Below are 24,960 nucleotides of genomic sequence, written 5' to 3'. Positions count from 1 at the left end.
CGTCCAGTGCTTCCAGATTTTCCATGGTGGGCTTGCTTCAATTGACTCATGATTCCAACTATGAAAATACTGAAATCTCCACAAAACCCCTTCTGATTGTAGTTTTATTTGTCGTAAAGTGAACTGAAAGTTGTTGTTTATTTATTATTCTCGCATGTAAGTTGGTAAAAGGGTGGTTACGCAAGGGAAAAAGCTAGGACAAGGTTATTGTCTGTTTTCACCAAGTCACATAAACAAAAGAGCATTATAAGCAAAGATGGATAGTGACTAGCAGTGTAATCCAGGACGCACGTTTCGTTCTATTTGGGACTCGTTAGCTGAATGTACCTGCATCTCAGAGTTGATGTTCACTTTAGGACTCGAACCCAGTACCTTTCGCTTCAAACGCCATCACGTTATCCACTGCTAGCCACTATCTATCTTTGCTCATAATGCTTGTGAATTAAGAAAATATCGAGACAGTACGCACAGTATGCACATATAGCCAATAAGAGACTGACCAGTTGCAGTAGAGTAGTGTCATATATGACTTTTCAGTCTGTGACCTGGTCTTGTTTTCTTCTGGACGTCATTTCTTATGTTTAGATTCCCATTGAAATTAACACTCATTTCTCACTGTCTTAGTGTGAGCTACGATAAATTAAGTCCATTACATTCTTTCCAGTTGTTTATGTATATCTATCCTGTCTATAATCTCTCACTTTAACTTCAAATTCATCATCCGTTAAGAAATATCTGTCATGATTACACTAACTTACCAGCAACAAAACTGGATGGATTTTATTTTCAACAAGAAGTTCATTAGCCAGATTCCGTTCTTTCCTTTAACCTAACCTGTTTCGATATTGAATCCTTTGGGGGAAGGAGATAATCCTTAGTTTTTCTTTTTGTTTTCACATGGTGCCTGTCTTTTCTTCGATGATACTCCAAATCTATGCCACTGTATTTTTGTAAAATTTGATGAATTTAGTCGTTCTTATAAGATTAATCTATTACTTGATGGCAAACGGTAACTTACTCCTCAAAGTGCTCGTCTTTAACTGATATGTCACAGGTTCGAGTCTCATCTCATCTGCTTCAGTTCAATCAGTCGGATATTGTAATTCACAGACGATTATTTGGTAAAAAGTTAAATTAAACAAATACTATTTATTTTATTTAAAGACATAAATATTGGTACAAGGAAGCACCAGATAAATATGCACCGCACAAATCTCATTTGATTTGTGTGAGGTCTGTGATACTGCCCAGGTGCCCGAACTGAAGCAGGCGGTTTTTTAGGCCACACCCTGAACCTTTGACGCAAAGAACTAATCCATAAGACAGTGGAGCAACGTAAAGAGATGCAGTCTCATGGTAGCCGGTGACTAATAATAGGTTCATACGCCACTTGTTTCCTCGGGATCCTGGAGCCCATGTGCACCATTGGTTTGGAATCAGGGTTTTCCAACTCCCCTAGGTGGACTCGCCGTGTCCATTAACCCGGTTAAAGCACCGTACATTCGTCCTCTCAATTTCGTAAACAACAGTAATGCGACGAGAAGGCAGTGGATAGGACTTCCGTGGAAGAGACAATATACGCGTGGCCATGTGAGAGCATTTCGAGAGAGGGAGAGCGGACTCTCCCCACTCACGGCCGTACCAGGGCATTTGGGAGTAAAAACAAATACTATACTCAGTTAGATACTTAATTTCTAACATAAAATGTTTACAATATTTCATTTCCATTCCTTTAATGATGTCATCAGAATCTTTTCTAGGTTTCATTATTTCATGTTGAAATTGATTGAGATTCGTTGGGTTTTTTTCACCTTGAGCTTTTTCCTTGATAGAATCAAACAATTTATGTATATGCTCATTTTATTTCCATTTATTATAGACTATTTGTATGTGGGATATTAATGCAACTCCTAAAGAAGGTCGTATTATAGATGCTCAAACTATATTTACTGGTCATACAAGTGTTGTAGAAGATGTTAGTTGGCATCCATTACATGAATCTATATTTGGTTCAGTTGCTGATGATAAAAAACTTATGATTTGGGATACACGTAGTGGTTGTACAACACGTCCTAGTCATACAGTTGATTCACATTTAGCTGAAGTGAATTGTTTATCATTTAATCCATTTAGTGAATATATATTAGCTACTGGTAGTGCTGATCGAACTGTTGCATTATGGGATTTACGTAGTTTACAAATGAAATTACATTCATTTGAATCGCATAAAGATGAAATATTTCAAGTAAGTTATTTATTAAAATTAACGTTTAGGGGATTAACTTATTCATAGCAACTGTTGTTGTTACTTCCCTCAGTAGTACATATTCACATTCAAAGATAAGTCAGTCAGTCACAACGTAGAACTTCGTACGTACGTATATCAGTTCGAGTTGCCATACCACATTAGCACAGAGATGAAGTTGTCGATTCAAATCACACAGTGGTAGAAGTAGTAAGAGTATAAGTATCATGCGAAAGCTTAGGGTTTGAAGATATTATTAAAGGAGTATAATCCAATGAAATGAATTTGAAAAGAGAAAAAAGATAGAGAAATGAAGAATTCAGAAGATTAGAATTTGGTAGAACACCAAGAGTGGATGCACTTCTCGATTGCAAACGATTTTGAGCCATGTCGTTCAAGGTCTCTAAACATCGATTGCTATCAATGGTTAGAAACATAAAAGATTAGCATGGCTTTTGCACAATGATGACATGCAAAATTATGAGCTATTCCATATGTTCTTTTTAATGGTGGTGCCTTAGTAGTTAAAGCATTCGACTTTCTTCCACCAAGCTCCAGGTTTAAACCCCACCCCGGTTTGAGCAACTGTGCAGTATCTCTAGCTCTCATATACTTGCAGTTTGTCTTTAAAAACAAAATACCATTAAAATATATTATAAGTGACTGGGAATGTCTGGATATTGGAGCATACTGGGGTTATTCCTTCATTCTTTGGATTCTAGCTTTTTTGACTCAAGTTAGCAATTCTAGTTCAGATCAAAAACTGTCCTTTTCGACAGTCTTGAATGTTGTTAGAGGTATGAGGGCAGTTATCACTTCCCCGTTGCCCACACCGTGGAAGGGTTCTTGCAAAGGTACCTGGAAAGGAAATTGGGTTAGAGGTGGTCTTAGTGACCTGGGAGTGTGACCGCAGTGCCCAAGGGACAACTGCTTGAGGTCGGTCACGCACAGCCTTCTTGTGGAAGATTTTTGACGTGTTAGCTCCGTTCTTCAAAGGACCTTACCGTCGGAGACGGATATCCGTGGGATAAGGTGAGGTGTGCACTTTTAGGGTCGACCTTTTCTAACCCCACCCCTCTTTGTGGGAAGGTAGCATCTCTGTTATGCTGGTTGCCTGGAGGAAACACCTTACTGCTGTCACACCTCTGTATAGTCAGCAGTAAGACTTCGCCTTCGGACCTTAGTTTGCTGATTTTAGTCTTACCGCTCTTCGACCGACCTGTCTGGCATGGTAGGACCTTGAGGAACGATTGTTCCAGCCAGTATAGCTCGATTGGTTCATCACGATAGGCAAGCCCGACCACCACGTCAAGGTAGCAGCAACGGTCGGGCATTTTCAACAGAGCTTCAAATGACTTACCAGCTGAATAATTGTTATTGTATACAAAATCATAGTGAAATAATCAATACAAGAAAAAAATATGTTGGTAATCAGGTAACCAGTTACAACTGGAATACACTGAGAATACGCTGAAGGTTGTTGACTAGATGGAAATCATCTTAAACAACTGATCTACGAAATGAAGATTGTTTTTTACTTTCTTATACCGTCATATTTGGAGAGATAGCATCCCTCATTATCTGTCTTATTAATAATACACTGGTTTTAAGTAACCACAGTAGATACTAAATTTTTCGATGTTCAATGCTTTTACAAATGAAATAATTGGTATTTCTCATTTCATTGATTCTGTTTATACATCTTTATCATTATAGGTTCAATGGTCACCACATCATGAAACTATTCTTGCTAGCTCCGGTACTGATCGACGTCTACATGTTTGGGATCTTAGTAAAATTGGTGAAGAACAATCAGCTGAGGATGCTGAAGATGGACCACCGGAATTACTATTTATTCATGGTGGACATACAGCGAAAATTTCAGATTTTTCATGGAATCCAAATGATGCATGGGTTATTTGTTCCGTATCTGAAGATAATATATTACAAGTGTGGCAAATGGTATGTTTTCTCTTATTGTGAGGACTTATCTAGTTCATAGCATAATTTGAGTTTTGAATTATCTGGTTTCTTGATACTCAAGATTGAAGTCTTCATCAGTCTTTTAACATGTATGCGTCCCATGCTGATTGCCTCACACAGTTATTTTATCACACGTTCTCAAAATGGATTAGTTGTAGCCAGCAGGGAAAACAAGGACAAACGTCTCGTCATAACTGGAACTCGTCAGCCGTTCGTACCTCCATACTGAGGTTAACATTCGCATTAGGACTTGAACTCAATACCTTTCGATTCAAAGGCCAATATGTTGTTCACTGAGCTACTGAGTCCAATGCTAGTCATAACTCATTTATCTATTTGTTCAATGAGTTTTAAAAGTTAACTCCTACTTTTTTGTATCTATAAATCCACCAAAATTAATACTTCCCGTCAAAAATAAGTACTAATGCATATAAGTAATACTGACTTTTATCAATACCATCCACAGACTAAATTTATATATTATATCCAGTGATTTATTACAATTCCTCCCTATTCGCAAAGGCCAATCAACACTTTTTGTGAAGATTGGTTGGTTGTTTTAGCCTCACTATTCCACTTCTTGGAACTATCAAGTAGTTTAAAGTAACTAACGAAAACTCCTAAACATTCAAATTTCTTTTTATGCAATGTATATGTAATCTAGACTAATTCTACTAACGTGATTGGGATCAATATCATCATCCACCTTTTGAAAGTTGGAAACGTTACTACTGACAGGATATCATATAATATATTGGTTTTACTTAGTCATTCCTACCAATTGTCGCTAAGTGATTAAGGTGTTCAACCTTCAATCGCTAGGTCAAAAGTGCGCGTCCAGGCTTACATATTTCTGTTTATGCATCCGGGTAGTGGTAGTAGTACCGGTGGTATCACTAGCTTCTGTGCATAAAGTGTAGGTCGAAAAGCCTATTACACAAATCTGTACGACTTCTTGGGTGAGTTATATCACAGTATACAACGTGTTGTAACTCAACTAATTCAGTGTTTACATCTCTCTCTCTGCTTATTATTTCAGGCTGAGAATATTTACAATGATGAAGAGCTTCCATTGACCATTGAAAATGAATAGATTTATATCCAATATGCATTTCACACATTTTTCAATTTTTTTTATCTACACATCAATAAACTGTCATGTTTATTTACTAAAGAAAACCGAAAACGACTTATGTAACTAATGCGATGTTTTCTTTTGAATAAAAATCGTCGATAACAGTATTTTGTTTTAGGGGATAACTCCCGTTTCACATAGTATTATCAGCTATTAAGTACAAAAAGTGTCCCATCATGTCGACTAGTCTACTCTGCAAACTGTTTACACCATTTGGTAGACGTATTCCGGGCACTTGTATAAAGCATAGTTCTTTTGTGTTGGTTGCTTCAATCTTACCATTGGTCTTTAAGACTGCAAATGATCAGCCTTTTTCGGCGTATGTGTATCCTGCATGGAGTGTCATTAAGTCGCGGGGATTATAAGCAGAGATGGATGGTGGTTAGCAGTGGAATCCAGAGCGAGCACGATGTCTTATGACTCTACAGGTTATATTTTTCATATTGTCAGCATGTTTATTACTGAGAACTTACTACACAGAAAGGTTTTTATTGAGTATGCTCTTAGGATTGCTATATGGAATTACCACATGTCAGATATTTGAGACTAGTTTTTTGATTAGTTGGCAACATCGCTCTATCATGTCGTGTGAACGCTCGTCCTCTTAGGATCACCCAAGTTGAATGTAAGTAGAGGGAAGTGACTGGTTTATGATACAAACTGAACAAGTATTAGACGGAGTTTAAGCCCGGGAACCCATTGAGAATATCACCTTTTTTGTTAATAAGCAATAGATATAGGGTAAGTTGTAGAGCTGAAATCGTTGATAGAAGTAGAGAGATATACGGAGAACTATCCGAATATAATTCTATCCCATGTGTCATGCTGTGAAGAATTGAGGTATTCTCACGATGATAACATGTATCTTCTAAACCCTGAGAAATAAATGATAAAATTGTAAGAATGATCTAAGCGAAAGATTTTTAGTCCTCAATAATCACAAACAACACAGAGATGTTCTCAATGACGTTTTGTTTGATACGGAATCTATAGTTACACTCATTATTAAAATGTCTGGACGAACTTCTCTCTAACGCACAGAGATTTATGTCAAAGTATGAGGTAAAAAGTTTTAGACTATTGGTCAGTCAGTTAGTCGTTGGTAGATCTGGTAAGAATGTGTAGCGATACAAGTTTTCATACATCAAACTGACACTGCCACACTTACTAAGCAGGTCTTCTCACTTTGAGAAATCACAGTTAAAAAGCTTCACAAGCGAACTGGAATCTCGATTTTAGACCTTGCTACACCCATTTAAGTAATATCATCAGTCCTCATCTTTAAGTTATAACTCAAAACAGAGAACACGCCTGTACTTCTTAGAAGAAGTTATATGTTACAATTGTGTAATGGTGCGAGTTTCCAAAACTCAAAACAGTAATAGAGATTAGTAACATGGAAAGTCAGGGGTAAGGAATGTCATAAGAAGGTTGGAAATCGAGAAAATAAAATGATTTGACGTCAAGGATTTAAAAAGAAGATGAAGAATAAACACTGGTTTCGCAACCACTTATTTTCATACATCATCGTTGTACGAATTGGGATCCAGTTCAAATAACGTTATTGTTGTCCATACACCATACATAGCTTTCCTACTGTATGTTTTTGATCAACTTCTGAAGAGAAGTAAACTGTCAGTATTATTTTACATGGGTGGGAAGATGTAAGGAAACTACTTTTAAGCGGTGGGCTAGTGATCAAAGAGTTCGACCTTATGCCATTAAATTCCATTTTTTGAGTCCCGCCGCTGAGTAGTACCATTAGGCCTCACTCAGTGTAGCTCATAGCCAACCACCTGGTGAATGAATTACTTTAATTGAAATAATCTATTAAAATGAAATTAATGTAGATTCGCTACTTAATCTCACTTTTCAGCTATTTAACTACAGGTACATACAAATAGTTTACACTTCAGACTAAATAGTAATACACTTATATCATGTATCTTCAGTCATAAACAACATAGGACCTAAGATATATTTGTTTTGGTTCAAACTTCTATATAACATCAACACAGTTAAAATGAAATTGTCAAGATAAATGCCAGAGTACTGAATGTAGCAACAATATTATTAGTAATAGAAGATTAGGGATAGACAATGTGATTTGGAGGGAATAACGTATTAGATAAATTAAAAACTAAGACAAAGCGAATACATCTACGTCATTGCGACCGATTTTGAGTTATACAACTATTTATTTATTTGGTACAAAGGGGCACCAGATATATATGCGCCACACAAATTAAATGAGATTTATGTGAGGGTTGTGATACTGCCCAGGTGCCCAAACCGAGACAGGTGGTTTTCTTAGGGGGCCACACCCGGAGCCTTTGAACTAAAGATTTGATCCATAAGGCAGTCGAGCATCGTAAGGAGATGCAGTCCCATGGTAGCCGGTAACCAACGACTGACTCATCCGCCATTTGTTTCCTCAGGATACTGGAGTCCATGTGCACCATTGGTTTGGAATCAGGGTTTTCCAACTCCCCTAGGTGGACTCACCGTGTCCACCAACCCGGTTAAAGCGGTGGACATTCGCTTTTCGTCGTCTCAATTTCGTAAACAACAGTAATGCCACGAGAAGGCAGTGATTAGGACTTCCTGGTAGAGGCTATATACGCGTGGCCATGTGAGAGCATTTCGAGAAAGAGAGAGCGGACTCTCCCAACTCTTGGCTGTACCAGGGCATTTGGAGGCAGTTGTACAACTACGTAACATATGCGCAAACGTTCCGGTTTAGGGACAAATAAACAAACCAAATTCAAAGTATATATCTATATACATTTAAAGTATTCACATTTCATTGTTTCAAAGCTCAATACCTAAGAATGTTAGTATGTTCATAAAAGAAAAAATACATTTTTAAACACGTTTATCTTTTTTCTGTTTACGTTCTAATTTATCTTGTTCATCAAATTCTTGAATTAATTTTAAAAATTTTGGATCTTTTTTATCTGGATAAAAACCAAAACGATCTCTTGCCTACAAAAAAAAAAGAAAAAAATGACAAAATCTCTATGTATAACGTTACCTCTTCCATTAACATTTCCATTTTATTCTTTTTCACCGTATTCATAGATGTTTGTTTAGCTTCTTGATCATGGAATTTTTTTATTATTTCAGGCATTTTATTTAAATTTTTCTTAATTTGTAACATTCTAGAAAAAAAGAGATAGAGAGAGATGAATAAAACAAATGAGAGATAATGATTCAATTTACAATGTTTCATTGTCCATTCTAGCTTTCTTCTCTTGTTCCTTTTGAGCGGTGACTATTTCTAAAATTGAATTTTCAAGTAAATTTTCTTTAGTTTTTTCATAGGTTATTTCATTTTCATTCATAAATAAAAGAGCTGGATCAATACCACTTTGTAAACCATATTGACCAAATAAACGTCTTTGGTAATCTTCAGTTTTTTCTTTTCTATTAGTTAGTTTAAAAAATTCTTTAGATGGTTTTATTCTTGCTTTTAAATGTGATGGAAGACGTGAAGTATCAAAATAATGTAATTCAGTTGGTAGACGAGATTCAGTCCATTCTCGATTCCATTGTTCATAAGCATTTGGTTTTGATTGTGTTATAGTTTGAAAATCATCCAAATGAAATGGTATCCACCAATGACGATAGTATTTTTTATTTCTAATTTGAGTAGTTATGATACATTTTTCATGAGCCAATAGTTTATGAATATGTGCAGATAAATTAATCATTTAAAATCTATGAAAGTAAAGAAAACAATGATGAAATTATCCCATGATCAATATTTCTTTTGCATTAATTATTACCTTCAATTGAGGCTACATGAATTAACCAGAAAGATATTAGTAGCAGAGTTCCTAGAGACACTTAAGTCGGTCAGAATAAAAGGTTTACATTAGTAAACACCTATATTCGGTAAATAACTTATAGATAGCAAGAAGCTCATTTTCAACGATGATTTCTTTGTAAGTTATTCACGCTGCCAAGACATTTTAATACAAGAGCATGCGGACGTGAATCGATTTTAAAATTATTTAATACTATAAGGGTATCATATTATGCCATATGTTAATATTTCGAGAGAAAATATACCACTACGTGTTATTAACATTTGCTGAGTTATCACTAGAGAGTGTATGATTCAGTCAGTCAGCGACAACGTACGACCAGGCACATATATGCATCGGTCAAAGTTCCATACCTCGTTAGCACAAAAAGATCAACACCGGATTCATAGAAGTAATTAATTTAGTGGTGGTAGTATATAAAGAAAGATTGTATATAAGGATATAGTATAGGAAGGAAGAAAGTTATGAAGCAATTTTAATCTTAAGGTTTAAGGGAAGATAAAGAGTGTATACACCTACGCCATTGTGATCGATTCTGAGCCATGTCACCTAGAGTCTCCAACCATTTGTTACGATAGTCACGCGGACCCCAACCAGGTAGTCTGCATCTACCAATATGGTTCAGACTAGAAGTTAGTGACTTCAAGCACTGATTCCATGTTTTGGTTTGGCCGCCCCTAACTCTCTTCCAACCATCCCCTACACTAGTCAACATTGCGCATCGTGGTAATCGGTGTTCAGGCATACGTAACAGGTGGCCCAACCATCTCAGTCGATGAAGATTCATGACCTCATCAACTGATTTACCATCATTCCCTAATACCCTGCATCTAACCTCACTATTACCTACCCGGTGATCCCAGCAGATGCGAGCAATATTTCTAAGGCATCTGTGGTCAAATACTAGTAACCTACGAGTATCTTCTACTCTTAATGGCCATGTTTCGCAGCCGTAAAGAAGAACAGATCGAACTGCTGCGCAGTAGACTCGTCCTTTAATTGATAGACGGATATTCCGTCTTCGCCATAGGTGACGTAAGTTGGCAAAAGCCAAACGAGCTTTTTGAATCCGTGCTGAGATTTCGTCAAACACCAACCCATTATGGCTGACCAGACTTTCAAGATAAGTGAAGTTGTCCACGCGTTCGACTACTTCACTTCCTATCCTTAGTTCAGGTGTTGAAGCAGGCCAGTCCTGGAGTAACAATTTACATTTGGATGGGGAGAAACGCATCCCGAACATCCTGGCATTATTACTCAGTTCTAACAGAAGACTGCATTTTGCCAGCGTCTTCACCAAACAGGACTATGTCATCTGGGTATTCTAAGTCGATAAGTGAACCTCCTGGTAGAAGATCAATTCCTGAAAATTCAGTCGACGAGAGCGTTATTTCCAGCAACAAGTCTATAATGAAGTTAAACAAAAATGGGGATAGTGGACAGCCTTGACGGACGAGTGTATGATTATTACAATACGGTATCCAAACAATGAAAGTAATTTGTAGGTACTAGATGAACTCTGTAACTTGAAAGACCTCCATGAAAGCAGAATATATCACATATAGCCAACCTAAGCTACGCTAAGCGACAGATAAAATGCCGTCAGGAAAGTGATTGCAGACGTAGATATACCTTAGTGACTCAGCCAAAGAATTTGTTTTTAGGGAGCAACTACACTCAGTTGGTCTCAAACAGAAGGATGAATATTCCAGATAATAATTAGACCGGTTTCTTGAAATGATGCTATACAACACTTTTCACAATTTAATGTAAATCAAGTGTTATATCTATAAAAATAGTAGTCAGTTGACAATAAAGACGAATGGAAAGTCCAGTAAATTATATAGATCTGTTATGTAAGAGTGAGATGAAAACATAAGCGTGCTCCAAGATACTCAATCGGAAATTAATGCAAAATGTAGCTTGTTTATCAAGTTAGGAACAAGTGTTTTCCCCAATATCTTGACCTCGAGGATGATTATGTTAATTTTGGGGATAATGAGACTAAATACCCCAAAATTTCCCTTCAAATGAGGTTTTTAACTTATTTTCGTGGTTTCCCTTAATATTTTATGTAATTGTAACTTGTCACAACAACTCAGTACAGCTCATTTTCTTAATGAACACTCGTCATCTACATCGATATGATTTGCGATTTCTTTAGACGTTATAACCTCCCTGTAGACAAACAGTTGGTTGTTCAAAAGTTAAGCACTAGGGATAAATATCTGTCTTCTCTCCTTATCGTGGACTATGTAAGCTTTTGATTGATGCCGAGATTTAAGTTCATGGCATTATACAATTTAGAAGTGTTGTATAAGATGAGGACAGTAGGCACATAATATTGCATGCGGATTAATATACACTAACGACGTATATCTGTCACTGTATTCCGTTAGTGTGTGAAATGATGGAACTTTAACTGCGATCAGGGGCAAAAGGTGTTCGTGTACAGTGAAAAAACCGGAGATTTCACAATGAAGTTTGCATGATATCATGGAGAATATAACCCCAGAACGTTGAGATTTTGGGGTTTTTCTAAAAATATACAGCCATTCTACGGCAAAACATTGGACCAATGGAAATTTCGGGGTTTATTCGCTTTGTCGATAGGATTACTAATGGGGCTTATCTGAATTTCACCAAAAATTAACGGTTTTCCCCGAAATTCTAAGATTGATGGCTCTTTATGAGGTGAATTAGAGTCATAAAAAAGTTGCTTCGTACTTGGATACTGCAATGCGCAAGTTTATCAGCAGATTAATAAGAAGGTGACTAAGAATTTACCCAAATCCAAGGAACCTTTAACAGAAGTTATGGTGACGCATAATACTGAATTGGGCGCAAATCTGAAGTACGGCTACAAACCTCATTCTTTTCTGAATAGAAATATTATCAGCCGCTTATTCCTTTGGTTTTGTATATAGGCAATAAGGGGCCATTCTCAATCATGAAGAGGCATAGTTATTGTTGCGCTTCCTTGGAACCTAATTAGGTTCCTACTATTTAAATAGTAAGAACATATGTTAATGACGGTCGGAGAGGTTGAGGAGTACGGGAATCTCCCTCACTACTTTAGTAACTTAGGTAAACATCTAGAATGCTTTCAACTGATTCAGTAGAACGTGTTGTTATGGTTTTCACTATAGAATCTTATGACCTGTGGATTCGAATCATGAACCTATTGTACTAGGTCATTCGTGTTCCATACTCAGGGGGCCCATTTTTAGTTCACGTGTATTGGCGAATCACATAAGCTGTGTATATGAGTTGTGAGGATCTTGATCTTTATGTTATGTCATAATCTTCTTACCACTAATCCACCTAGGCCTTAAAGGTTGTAAGGTCAGTATTGCCAGGTGAGCTGAGTAGAGCCTGTAGCGATAAACAAATTTACAAAATCAGTAGCTCTGTAAGTTTTCGACATTGGATGCTGACCACATTAGTTTTAATGAACTCATCTAGCTGGAGTGGCTAGGTTATGCATACACACCAGATCACGAGTAGGAACGCCGTGCTCAACATCCCCTACAATTACTAGCCAGTATAGATCAGTCGATTCTCGATATATTGATAGCCTATCAAATATATCTTCGAACCTCCTCGATTCTAGCTCTTGATTTCACTAGGTGGGTACGATTCATAGTTGAAGGTGTTATTGTTTAAAGCGTTGTCAAACTCCAAATGCCTGTGGCATATTCATCGGTGAGCCCGACGTAATCTGGTACACCCACTTGCACACTAGCAGTCTCTTCTTTTTTGGAATTTTTTATATCATTGCTTTATTTTAATTTTTATACATTGTGATATCTTTTTCGTGCTCATATACACTTAAAAGAATATTTTAAAAGAGGTGATTCTCTTTTATTGACTTTCTTGAAAATCTGGAGTAAGACGGAAACTGACCTACGTTTGTGTCCATATGACGCTATAAAGGGTCTCCAACGTTTTCCAAAACTTGAGATAAGGAATATAGTTAAACGTATCACTAATTTCAGGTTCCAAGATCATTCCAAGTTCTTTTAAATGAGCTCAAATCTGTCGCAGCTTCAATTGTAGCTGCAAATTACAAACGTGTTAGGAAAATGAGGTACAAATTAATAGCAGGATATATCCGCTGTTACGACAAGGGCATGATGTATGTTGCTGATCGTTCACGTGCATAATGTGTCTGTGAGGGTTTCATTGACTTCATGCTGCTGTGTGGTCATATTTTGTAAGCTTATTCTAAAGATCCAATTCGTGGAGGTAAGTGTGTGCTTCTTTGTCTCCATAAGCATTGTAGACTTATTTCGACATAGCAACAGGTGGACAGGGAAATGTATGATGAACTTGGTTCTCCGTGAGTTGGACAACATGCCAGTCTTTACACGGACTGAAGGCCTGCTGGAGAAGTTCACGAATAACTACCACTCTGTCCATGCTCTTGGTGAACCTCTGGCAAATAAAATTATCCGTTCATGCTTAGAACTTGTGCATATGTGTCTTCCTATGCTTCGAAGTTCAGTCGCTGTTAATGATGAAACTACAGCGTCAGAATCCATCTCCCTCACTGACCATAGCTATGCTTTTTGATAGCAAGAAGTTCTAATGTTCTAATTTTTTCAGTTTCACATAAGTTCATTTATATGGTCATTAACGTGTTCTTACAGAGTTATGACAGCGAGAGTGTACTGTGCAGTCTTATGTGGCTGTGAAATATAGGGATATTGGTTGGCGTTGATGTGTAACGATTAACAGGTTGCCGCACACATAAATGGTCGTACAGACCGTTTGCCAAGTACTGCAACCTTGAACATGGTGTACTATACTGCTAGGTCAATTCCCATACTATTGTACTGATTAGAAATCACACAGCAGTTAACTTTTACCATCATTCAGTTGATTTCGCATCTATTCAAGTTTCTTTCAGTTAACTTCGTAAAGCGAACATGTTTCTAAAGCAATTAAACCATAGTTGGTATCAAGAACTGGTCTGTCACGATAGACAAACATTGCCGTAATTGAAAGACATGCCTTAATAATAGAAAGGTTCATCAAAGTTTAAAAAAACACAAATTATCCGTTAACAAATAACTTCTTCCAGTTCTTGACATTTGCTCATGCGTATTAGTTAAGTACATCAAGTTGATGTTTAACTTTCATTCTCACTGTTCTACAAAGGGAAAACAATCACTCTTCTGTATTACAAATTCAATATCGAAACAGCCAAATCGCTTATAGTAGATAAACGAACCGTCCTGTGAAACCTGTAATTACAGATACCTATTTTGTCTTCAATCCCACTTAAGGCAAAAGTAATTGTCAGTTCCGGCACCAGCACGTAATCTAGACACGCCTCGGTCAATTTACGAATATCATCACATAAGATTGTTATATCCCGAAGAGAATTATAAATGGTAACTTTTGAGGACCATTTATGAACCAATACTATGCGTATATTTTAATCGTATAATTGTTGACTAACTAAACTATTCATATTTGTGTTCGTCTTATTATAGGCTTTATTTTGATCTATGAACTATTATTATATGGTTTACCATTCTTCAGTTCAACCCAATCTACTACTTACTGCTCCCCAGGTTCACAACCACTTTTAGCTGAATTTTGTACAAATGTTATTTTCTATTTTATGGTACGATGTGGTCAAGTTGATTGGTATATAAACTCGGTATGTTTGAAATACAATGATTTATACTGCAGAGGCTGAGATTGATGTTCTGGACTTAACTGGCCGGGCTAGGCAGAAAGCAGAACCGACAAGTATTCTAGACTGCTCGTACGGGTTTCGTGTGTCGCTGCTCTCTAATTGGCGGTATCATCACGTTATACATTTACAGGGTATCCGGGCGGTCACAACTTATAACAAAGATCTTGGACAATCTAGCCACCTGAGATTAAGATATCTTAACTGAAAAATTGTACGTTTAAGTTGGTTCTCGTAATCGCTTTGTAATAGTACTTATTTCTGATATTATTTGCGGGAATATCGGCAACCTAAAGACTGAAACTTTGTACAAGGGGTAGTCACGCTATGTTTGCTTAGTCTCTGGTAAACGCTTCACATGTGTCTGATTTATTTCCTGCAGTAAAATGATTTGATGGCTTATATGTTTAACTGTAGAAGGTGATATTAACAGCTCTCTGTTATGATCACTGAAAGCATGTACATACTATTACAACCCTAAGTATGGTCAATATCGTCACTACTAACCTATTTTCGGCACTAAAGTAGAGCAAAACAGTGGAAACCAGTCAAAATTGCAACAAAGAAAAACATTAAATGTAATTATGGTGTCGTCACTTGATGCACAGTTTTGATAGCTTTGACGACAATACAGTTTCCATGACGATATATGCTTAAATCATGTTATTATATATAAAAATAAATTAGTTGTCCAATCTTAGTGTATAGCTAAATGGAAATAATTGCCAGTCTGCGATACAAATATGAAGAAACTATTGTAACAGCACCTGAATAGTGAGTTCTCAAGGAATTTGGAATACCATGTACCGTAAAATGGAAAAACCCTTTTTCATTAAGTTTTGAGACCAACTAATAAACTGTCAAATTTCATTGTATTTAATTTCGACTTTTGCTGCGCACAAAGCAAATATAATAAAAGTAGACATATAATTCCCATTTAAACAGCTTGATAATAAATTCGTTGAAAAGAGATCCCTTCGCTGAACTCCAGGTTTTAAAAAAAGTAGCGCAAAATCGTGGCGCGATATCACAGTGTAGTTATCGATGAGTTTTAACGAACTCACTTAACTTTTGCGAGCACATCAATCTTGTAAGAAAGATCGAAAATTAATGTAAGCCACTTCTCCAGGGTAAATTTAGGTTCCATATTGAGTCGCTTATTTTGCTGGTACCATTAGGAGACTCATCTGGTTCAGATATGTAGATGACGCATTTGTCAATATCAAAAAAAACCTGCTTGGGAACTTCATGAAACAGATAAACACATTCTCAAAAAACATCAAATTCACTTTCAAGAGGGAAGATGAACATATTGAAATGCCATTTTTAGACTGTTTCGTTCAAAGGAATTCTGGTGCAAGTCTAAATATTACCATATACCAAAAACTGGTGCATTAACATCGGTACGTTGATTTCCATGGCCCTGGATCCCTCCAGAAGAGCAGCCAAGATCATTACTTCAGAAGGAGACAAGCTGACTGAGAAACGTAATATGACAAACACCTTACGATCTAGTAGTTTTACCAAGAATGTTATTGAAAACATATTAAAACAAAACTATTATTCCGTAATCAAAAATTCCGATGAAAGGTCTTACATCAGTATTGTGGTTCTGCAGTGATACTGATCCCTACCACACAACCCTCAAAGCTGAACATGAGATAACTGGGAGGATAGATATTCAACATTTAACACGGAGAGAAGGACAGGAATGGTGACCGTGGAAATATTGATGCATTCAATAGGATTGCACTTGTTACTACTTTCATCTTATCATCCTATTGTTTTTGTCACTTGATTTTACAATTGAACCAAGGCTATTCGTTGTGCTAATAGAGTCGTTAGCCAAGTGTTTTTCGTTGACTCTTTCCTTTTATCCAAACTATTCCACGAAATCTGTCATACTACTACAGCGAACAAAGTACCTTTGGTTATAACTGAACCCCCTGAAAAAATGAACATTACTTGTATTGACACCACCAGTTGAAGTAAATATATGTCCTTTTCTACTGTAGTGAAAAGAGGGTAAAGGACGCGTTCCTTAAGCCCCAGCGCTTCAAGCTGGGCTCTATCACTTACTACCCTATATATATGTTGTATGTAATATAAGCTATATTGCTGTGTAGAGCCGAAGGTCTCTTATGAGATTGGAGGTTCGCTATTGATATTGTGGATGGTTAGGCAATACTTTGGCAAGTTTTACTGACTGTTCATACGCGAAATTGGTTTGCTGGTTAACCGATTTCATTCATACTGGTGGCTGCTTTTCAAACTTCTCATGGGCAATTGTAAGGCATATCACCATTGCTAACACTAATGAGTTTTGACTGTCGTGCAAGCGGAATAGGTCAATTTTGGGATGGGGTCGCTAACCCCATACCCAACCCTCTTCCTTTACTCAAGCTTAGGACTGGTAGTAACTCTAGAAGAGCTACATGCGGAGTTTCAAACAGTGATAATTTGTATCTATTTGTATTATTATCATGTTTGTATGATCGCGTAAGTTTGATCAAGTGTGACAGCCTACCAACATATCCCTCTGTCATCAATGTTAGTTGCCTGAATATCGCTCGATGAATCATCCACTTTCCTATATATATGTGCTCGAGTCTTATAAATTCATTCGGTTTTCTTTTCGAATTTTTAATTCTCCTCTATATTCACTTGCTAGCCCGAATTAGCAGTTCTGTTAGAATTCGCTACGTGTGATTGTGACTTAGTAGTCTGTGCTGTTCAGCTTCGTTCTGCCTCCTGAAATTTACACACCGTCGGTATTTATTCATTAACTGTCGTCAGAGTGATTGGTGAACGAAGCCTAAGGAATTAGTTCGAAGATAATCCACTGAACATTTGAATTTTTCTACAGTGATAGATTTAGTCGAGAAAAATTCCAGAATCATAGGAACCATGACGTCTCTAGTTCAGCATTGAGTCATGTTAAAAAACAATTTTCTAAAAACATTCTGATCACGGTGACAAAAAATTTGGGATGATTTTCTTATGTTTCCAGGACGATAAACGAAAATTATGTAACGAATGCGTCTATTTATCAGTCAGCTCAGTAGAAGATGATGTACAATTTCAATTAGTCTCTCTAGTTGCCGATTGAATATTTTATGCAAAAACATATGTCTCGATCGGTCTAAAAGGCTGTTCAACTACTCGATCATCAAAACACAAATGAATCACATCTATTAATTCAGTGTAAAGCCGGACATGCAAGGGTTTGTAACAGAAACTATATTCGGTATTAAGAGAACTGGCGATTCCACAATGGAAAGTACTAACATGAATGGTGTAGTTATAAAGTCTCTTCCTAGCATAATTCAAAGACCCCGGTTCTATGATTCTTGCATATAATACATCGATATTTAATATGTGGATTACGAACGTGGATTATCTGTTTCCGAATGATTAGATACCTATTTGATTTAGACGGGAATGGTGCGACCGACCAGCCAACTTTGAAGTCATCTCATAGTGGATACCCAATTTAAATTACCTGTTCGCCGTACCTATGTATTATAGCTGCTTTGATGATCGTACAAAACAAACGACGTTATCACAGAAATATATCAGCAGAAGTAGGTACAAGGAACAGAGTGAGACCAACATCACATGTATCAGCCTATGACATGTATTTAACTAATGAGCGTTGATCGTCCTTATCCGTGATAAAGATCAGTGGACTGTGAGACAATTGCCGGAATGATTTCGTTAGGGCCCAGTAAAATTTCACCGGACCTACAAACATACATTCGATTGATTGTCAATTAAAATGTCTGCAATTAAACTGGATAGACTAATTTTACCAAGGAAAGTTAGTTCTGACTATTCAGTGTTTGATAATACTTTCATCTGTTACACCATTATAAACAAAGTATATCGGCCCAGTCAAATAAGAAGTCAGGGATGAGTTCAAAGATGCATTTTCAAGGTATTCCATATGCTGAGAGGCGTGTGATCTAAGCTAGCTAGTGGTTGCAAAGGATGTGTAGTACGACGTACTCACTCGTGGTCTGGTACGGATGTGTGACCTAGCGCCTTCGGTTAGGTTGTATCCAGTTAAACTAATGCGGCCAGCATCAATGTTGAAGACTTACAGAACCGTTTATTTTGGGGATATATTTACCGCTACAAATACATTGGTCATCCCAAAAGTTTTGTTCTGTAGAATATTTGAACTTGGGGATATGAATAGTTGGAGTTGTATCAGTTGTATTACATGCACTTATTTTACAATCACTGGTCTTACTCCACAAATTACCCTAACTATTTAATGCAACAATCAAACTATGTTTTCCGAAAATCCTAAATACACGATGTTCGGTTGAGTGTTTCTGACTCCTCAGTTTGTTTCTAACTTACCCATTATGAGATAGTTAGGACTTTAAAGGCTGTATGCTGGATGTTGATCGGTACTTCTTGAATCACACCAACTTATATGTGGATAAATTATTAGATTTGCTTGAGTAGTCTGTCAGTAAACATAAGTTGTGGTAGTACGGCTGTTTGTGTCATGGACTGTCGAAGAAGAAAAGGAAAAACATCACCGAATGAATATCATGAGCATTGGATATTGATTCACGGCATTGGATGTTGGACTAATTATGTTCACCCTAATAGTTCTGTTTTAGATAGAAATAAATGCAATCTTGCTATTTTATGACATCTGACCAATGCCACATGGATGTTAACACTTATCTGACAAGTCCCGAACGGTCATGATTATACGTTGTTTGATTATACTCCTTCGCATTTTGTAGTATATTTTGGCAATGTCTACATATAGCAAACTCTATTCAATATTAAAATCACCTGATAAATTAAAAATACCATCTGTTGACTCTCATATGGATAAAAATCCCGTGGTCCCAGCTAAACGTCTACATACGGAGGGTATTCTGTGGCAATGTTGGGAATGTGGGAAATCGTACGAAACTGGGTTTCGCCTTTCAGAACACCTTCAAAATTGCAAGAAAGATGATGAAGTTTGTGAACAACTACCCGGTTGCCCTTTCTGTCCTCGTGTAATTAATCAGTCAAATGATGCTCCTTTTCATATCCATTCATTCAACACTCATGTACATAGATTTCATCCAGAAATCAAGTCTTATATGTGCAGCTATTGTTTGAATTTGATTCAATCATGTAAAATCGAAGATTTAGTATCTCATATCATTAATATTCATAAAATACCTTGGAGGCCATCGCCAGGTAAATTGGTATTTTTAATGTATATCTAATTTAGCTTCTGTATAACTACCTCATGTTAATGTTTACTTATTGCTTCACTAATCTTAGTTGTTACTGACTGTATGTTAGCTTTCTTAAAAATCAGTACGGAGTACTGATTAGTAGTGTATTCATTAGGCAAAAAGAAAACATCAGAAATCCGACAATTTTATGCCAACCCAGTACTTTGAAATTTTTGAGGATTGTCAGGATTTATATTAGTGAAAAAAAGATAGGATACGAAAACAATATCACGTTACACAACAATAAAAAAATGATATGTAATGTTGAGACTAGGAACATACAGATTATTGTTTGATGTACCAATTCATGTCAAGCGCACCACCAAAGACGCTACAGAAATTCAGGGTTTGATAGTACTTTCATCTGTTACACCATTATAAACAAAGTATATCGGCCCAGTCAAATAAGAAGTCAGGGATGAGTTCAAAGATGCATTTTCAAGGTATTCCATATGCTGAGAGGCGTGTGATCTAAGCTAGCTAGTGGTTGCAAAGGATGTGTAGTACGACGTACTCACTCGTGGTCTGGTACGGATGTGTGACCTAGCGCCTTCGGTTAGGTTGTATCCAGTTAAACTAATGCGGCCAGCATCAATGTTGAAGACTTACAGAACCGTTTATTTTGGGGATATATTTACCTCTACAGCCCACTCCCCCTCCCGTAGTGAAGTAGTGATGACCCTAGGACGTGGAGAGCCTACGAGCTTGCCGTTGGTAAGTTCCCTTCTGATAAATATTTGTGTCCAGCGGGATCCGGCCGTCTTCTCCTAGCATGGAGGGCCATAAGGTACGACACGACAACAAAAATATACTACGAAAATGTTTCACTGGATTTTTTGTGGTTTTTCATCTTTCCCAGGTGTCCTGCGAGAGTTGAGTTTCAGAAAATCTAAGTGAATGTCGAAATACACACTTGCTTATGGAAGCGAACCGTACTTAAAGGCTTTGTATATAAGCATGTAACATGCGATATTGAGTAAGATTTCAACACCAAAAGATCTGCTGGATGCATTTTCAAAAAAACTATACAATGTCCTACGTGTAGTAGTCGTTCCAGTGTTCCGAAAACCTTAACCTTCTTCCTGAACGCCTTGTTTAGTACGTGTTTTTAGATTCTAGCGACGTTTTGTTACGATCATGGATTATCGAAGATGGGATGATACTCTTGGGGCTCAAATCACTCGGTTGTTCAGGAGAAAAAACAACAAAATTAGCGTTCCCTTCTGGGTGAGTGGCTTTAAGGAGGTTAATATGATGCCGTCTTGATTTATATCCCTATTGACTGTATAGTACATACGCTCACCACTAAGAACCTTGAAGTTTCCTTCATACACAGTCTCGAGAGGTTGGTATATTGAGTCGAAACGTAAGACATTTATACTAAGTAATAAGGTGGGTCAGCCGAAAATAATAGATTGTGGATGATAGGAGGTCATGTGGAATCATGTGATTCACAGTGGTGCAATAAAACAACGGAAAAGCCTTGATTCGGACTGGCATCTGCGATCTGTAACAATAGTTGAAAGAAAGTCTAAGCTTTTCAACCATCATTTCACGCAGACGCGAGACATTGTTTCGGCAGTAACTTTCATGATAGTTACTGCCTCTGACTATCGCGTGAAACTGTCCACACGCGTTAAGATGTAAAAGTATCCTCCTGAATCTGGTAAGGGTCGTGCCAAAACTAGAGTCGAGAGTTACTATAGACTCTACGTGCCCACTATCTCACGTCTTTGTTCATGCCAGGTCAACGAAATCGTTCTGTCAAAAGCTAAGCGGTCGCTTGAACACCTTGATGAGAAAGCTTAAGCAACGTGCTGGAAATGTTGTGTCGATAATGCCTCAGCAGGAATGAACGATCCCTACCCATAGATATGTCACATAGTGACGCTTCCTTTTCTGTTCCCATCTGCTCGACCCGAGATTTCATGGTTGTCGAAGATCAGTGTCTTCCTTTTGAAGCTGGGTGATTTTAATGAGGTTGAACCCATGGAAACTGTTCGAAGAAGTTGTACGGGACAATGCGTCTGTGGCTATATTATTTGTCACAGAAACGTGTTATATATCTATAGTGAACTGCGAAAGCTAGTCCGTTTGTCGAGACTCTCGAGTGGAGTATTTGTCTGAAGACGGGTTAAGAAAGAATGTGAGAGGTTTGTGGTCGGTGAACAGAGTCAGTTCTCGGCCTTCCACAGTGTGTTGAAATTGCTGTACAGCACAACAAATAGCATGCATAATTTCCCCCTTCACTCTTAAAGAATAAGGACACTCTGAAACGTACCCAATGGTGAGCCAGGAAATCAGTTCTGGAATTCAACTTCAATTCTTAAAAAGAGCGCCTCCAAACCTTTACATATTAGAGGACAGGCGTCCTGGAGGTGACCTTCTGATGACTTATAGCATTCTCTTGAACACCTACTCAGGCTTAGCCACAACAAAAAACTTGTGAGTGACACTCAGAAACATGTGATACAACACAACAGAACGGATTGTAAGTCAACCCTTTACTCCTGATTAGTAGTCAAATTCTGGGATTCGCTGCCGGGTGAGCCAGTCCTAGTAAATTTCCAGGACATCTATAAATGGGAACTCGACATATTCTTGGGGACTAAGAATAGTATCTCGCTAGAAGTTTCTCTTTTTTCCTCTTTTATCGTTGAGTATACTTAGGTTATTACCTGGAGGCATCGGTGATCCACTGCTACTAGATATGGAATCCCGAAAGCTTCTACTATTCCATCCAGAACCATTAGAACCATTTGAGTTTCTTGTCGATAGTCCCATAACTCAATTAAATGTCTTGCAACGGTCTCGATAAACGCGCCAAATGTTCCAAGTGTTGTATTTAATAATAGTAATTGTTCTGTTATGGATCTCTGTGGAGGCCCACAGTTTGCTGTGAATTGTCGACAAAAACTAGCCAGGCCATCAAATATGAGTGATTGCTTGACTGTGGTTGGTTCTGGGTAATCCACTTTATTTTGTGGAAAACGAACACCCTGAGATCCACCAATATGCCTGCAAAAAACGATTTTGCGATTTTGACATGAGATTTTCGAGTTTATTCAATGAGCCCTTGTTTTGTAGTCGTCCAACAACAAGGTCCAGATGCTGAGGACGAGACTCGTTGTCTGAATTTGTGACCAACGAGTCATTACAACACGCGCGCACAGAGCTGGAAACACTGGATACACCATCGATGAGTCTCTGGGAGGTTTGTGTAGCATTTCTGAAACCGAAAGACACGCACAAAAGGTGGTAGGTTCCGGGAGGAGTGATGATAGCTGTTTCAGGAATGTCATGTTTAGTCATAGGACTTTTGTTAATCGCTTCAATGAAGTTGATTTTCGAGTTGACAGTCGTGTCACCCAAGGTAGCTGCCAGGTCGTGGATGTCTGGCAAGCGGTACTAATGGGATGTAGTTTTCATGCCTCATCATCGACAGTTACTATTTGGACGCTAATCATTGTTCCATCTCTGGGGACCATATGCGAAGGAGATGCCTATGAGCTATTCGATGCACGGATACTGAACAAGCCTATCATATGCTCGAGTTCGTCCCTGTCCAGTCTCAGCTTTTCAGGAGTTAGTTGACGCGCTTGCAAAGATACGAATGAGCCTGTAGTTGTGATATTGTGCGCAAGATTGCAGGTTAAACGTGGTAGTTTTTGTTGTGTTTTGTGAAGTTCATGGTGCTTGCCTAGTGTCCGCTAGGAGAATGGATCGATAATACGTTTTACCGCAACCGGTCATAACCGGTAACCAGAAAACGAAGTCCCACAAATAGGTGACTTGGTAGTTGAGTCTATTAGCCTCAGTTTGCTTGCTAAAGTGGTTAGATTATAGCGCTGTAGCAGATATCTACCAATGACTGACATAGAATGGGCCAGTATAAATCCATGCCAGAACAAATGCATATCTGACGGCTAGTGGCGGTCAGTTTTCCATTTGAGCCTGTAAATCGAAGACCAGACTCTGTAAATGGCCTTTGGTATTTGCGAGAAGAAAGCAGACTTCTGCTCCACTGTCGACGAGATAGCAAACTTTCAGTCACCACATCAGTGATGTATGACAGATGACTATTTCTACCGGCTATTGTTGCCGTTAACGCGTGCCGGTAAGGATATTTTCCTAAGGGTTTATCGTGACGGAAGGTTTGGGTCTGAGGGAACTTCAGGGTTTACTGCAATTTCCATGGGACTTGGCATTCTTGTTGTGGTGACGACACTAGTCACGATTATCTGCCTCTCGTGGTCTAGAAACAGATTTATTTCGTGACGGGTTTCCTTGAGGAGCCTTGGAGCGTTCGAGTTTATGATGAATAATAAGGTATAGGGTGAGAGTATGACAGAGATCTGTAAAGTCATTTGGTGTCGTTTGAAAGCCTTTCTTCGACAGAATAAATCCCGGTGCCGAGGGTTCTGGTGATCTTTAGGATACGATCGGAAGTTTCAGCAAGTTCGCTGACGGCGTTGTTATGAAATGTGAGGAGAACCGCTCGCAACTGTCAGAGAAGCTCGGATGAAAATAATTGTTTGAAGTAGCCATCGTCGAAAGTCCGTTGACGAGCTGTGTTATGATTCGATATTGTAGAAGAGCTGATCTAACCTTTATTTATCGTCTAGATCTCCTCGTTTAGGGATAGCTTACGTTAAGGTATTGTGGGAACAGTTAAAAAAGACTTATTTGGTAGTTAGTTTTGGTTACTGCTATCATTCTTCACCAGTTCTCATAATTTATACAATTAATGGTATCGACTGTAAAGTCGTCGTTTAAAAAGCATGACCTTTTACCTCCTGTTT

The 24,960-nt window shown here is 37.9% G+C and overlaps 3 protein-coding genes across 3 annotated transcripts in view; 2 read left to right on the top strand and 1 right to left on the bottom strand.

The window, feature by feature from the left end:
- Positions 1 to 5,321, top strand: part of Smp_212260 (putative retinoblastoma-binding protein 4 (rbbp4)) — a gene marked incomplete at its 3' end in the record, with an annotated part of 15,359 nt that extends 10,038 nt beyond the window's left edge. The window contains exons 5-7 of the mRNA XM_018797868.1: positions 1,892 to 2,245; positions 3,962 to 4,207; positions 5,268 to 5,321. Of these exons, the coding sequence (XP_018652867.1) occupies positions 1,892 to 2,245; positions 3,962 to 4,207; positions 5,268 to 5,321 (654 nt within the window). The remainder of the gene's footprint in view (positions 1 to 1,891; positions 2,246 to 3,961; positions 4,208 to 5,267) is intronic.
- Positions 5,322 to 7,478: 2,157 nt separating this feature from the next.
- Positions 7,479 to 12,049, bottom strand: Smp_074260 (putative growth arrest and DNA-damage-inducible proteins-interacting protein). Its single transcript, XM_018797867.1, has 4 exons — positions 11,921 to 12,049; positions 8,586 to 9,083; positions 8,398 to 8,524; positions 7,479 to 8,348 (listed from the first exon to the last, which is right to left on the bottom strand). The coding sequence occupies exons 2-4, from the start codon at positions 9,074 to 9,076 to the stop codon at positions 8,229 to 8,231; spliced, it is 738 nt and encodes a 245-aa protein (XP_018652866.1). The 5' UTR covers positions 9,077 to 9,083; positions 11,921 to 12,049; the 3' UTR covers positions 7,479 to 8,228.
- A 7,629-nt stretch (positions 12,050 to 19,678) lies between these two features.
- Smp_074250 (hypothetical protein) lies at positions 19,679 to 20,162 on the top strand (the record flags this gene model as incomplete). Its single annotated transcript, XM_018797866.1, has 2 exons — positions 19,679 to 20,117; positions 20,152 to 20,162. 2 exons carry the CDS (start codon positions 19,679 to 19,681, stop codon positions 20,160 to 20,162), a joined length of 450 nt encoding a protein of 149 aa, XP_018652865.1.
- Between the last annotated feature and the right edge of the window lie 4,798 nt (positions 20,163 to 24,960).

This window comes from Schistosoma mansoni, chromosome 6 (assembly GCF_000237925.1).
Source record: "Schistosoma mansoni strain Puerto Rico chromosome 6, complete genome".
Taxonomy (NCBI): Eukaryota; Metazoa; Platyhelminthes; class Trematoda; order Strigeidida; family Schistosomatidae; genus Schistosoma; species Schistosoma mansoni.
Note: the sequence above shows the minus strand (reverse complement) of the source record. Positions and strands in the feature narration are given on the sequence as shown.

What these genes read in the sequence shown, in the direction of transcription:
- Smp_074260 (XM_018797867.1), bottom strand. Translation starts at nt 9,076, where the DNA reads ATGATTAATTTATCTGCACATATTCATAAACTATTGGCTCATGAAAAA. An exon ending in AGAATGGACAATGAAACATT is followed by an intron (nt 8,525 to 8,585) that starts GTAAATTGAATC and finishes CTTTTTTTCTAG; the next exon opens with AATGTTACAAATTAAGAAAA. An exon ending in TGGAAATGTTAATGGAAGAG is followed by an intron (nt 8,349 to 8,397) that starts GTAACGTTATAC and finishes TTTTTTTTGTAG; the next exon opens with GCAAGAGATCGTTTTGGTTT.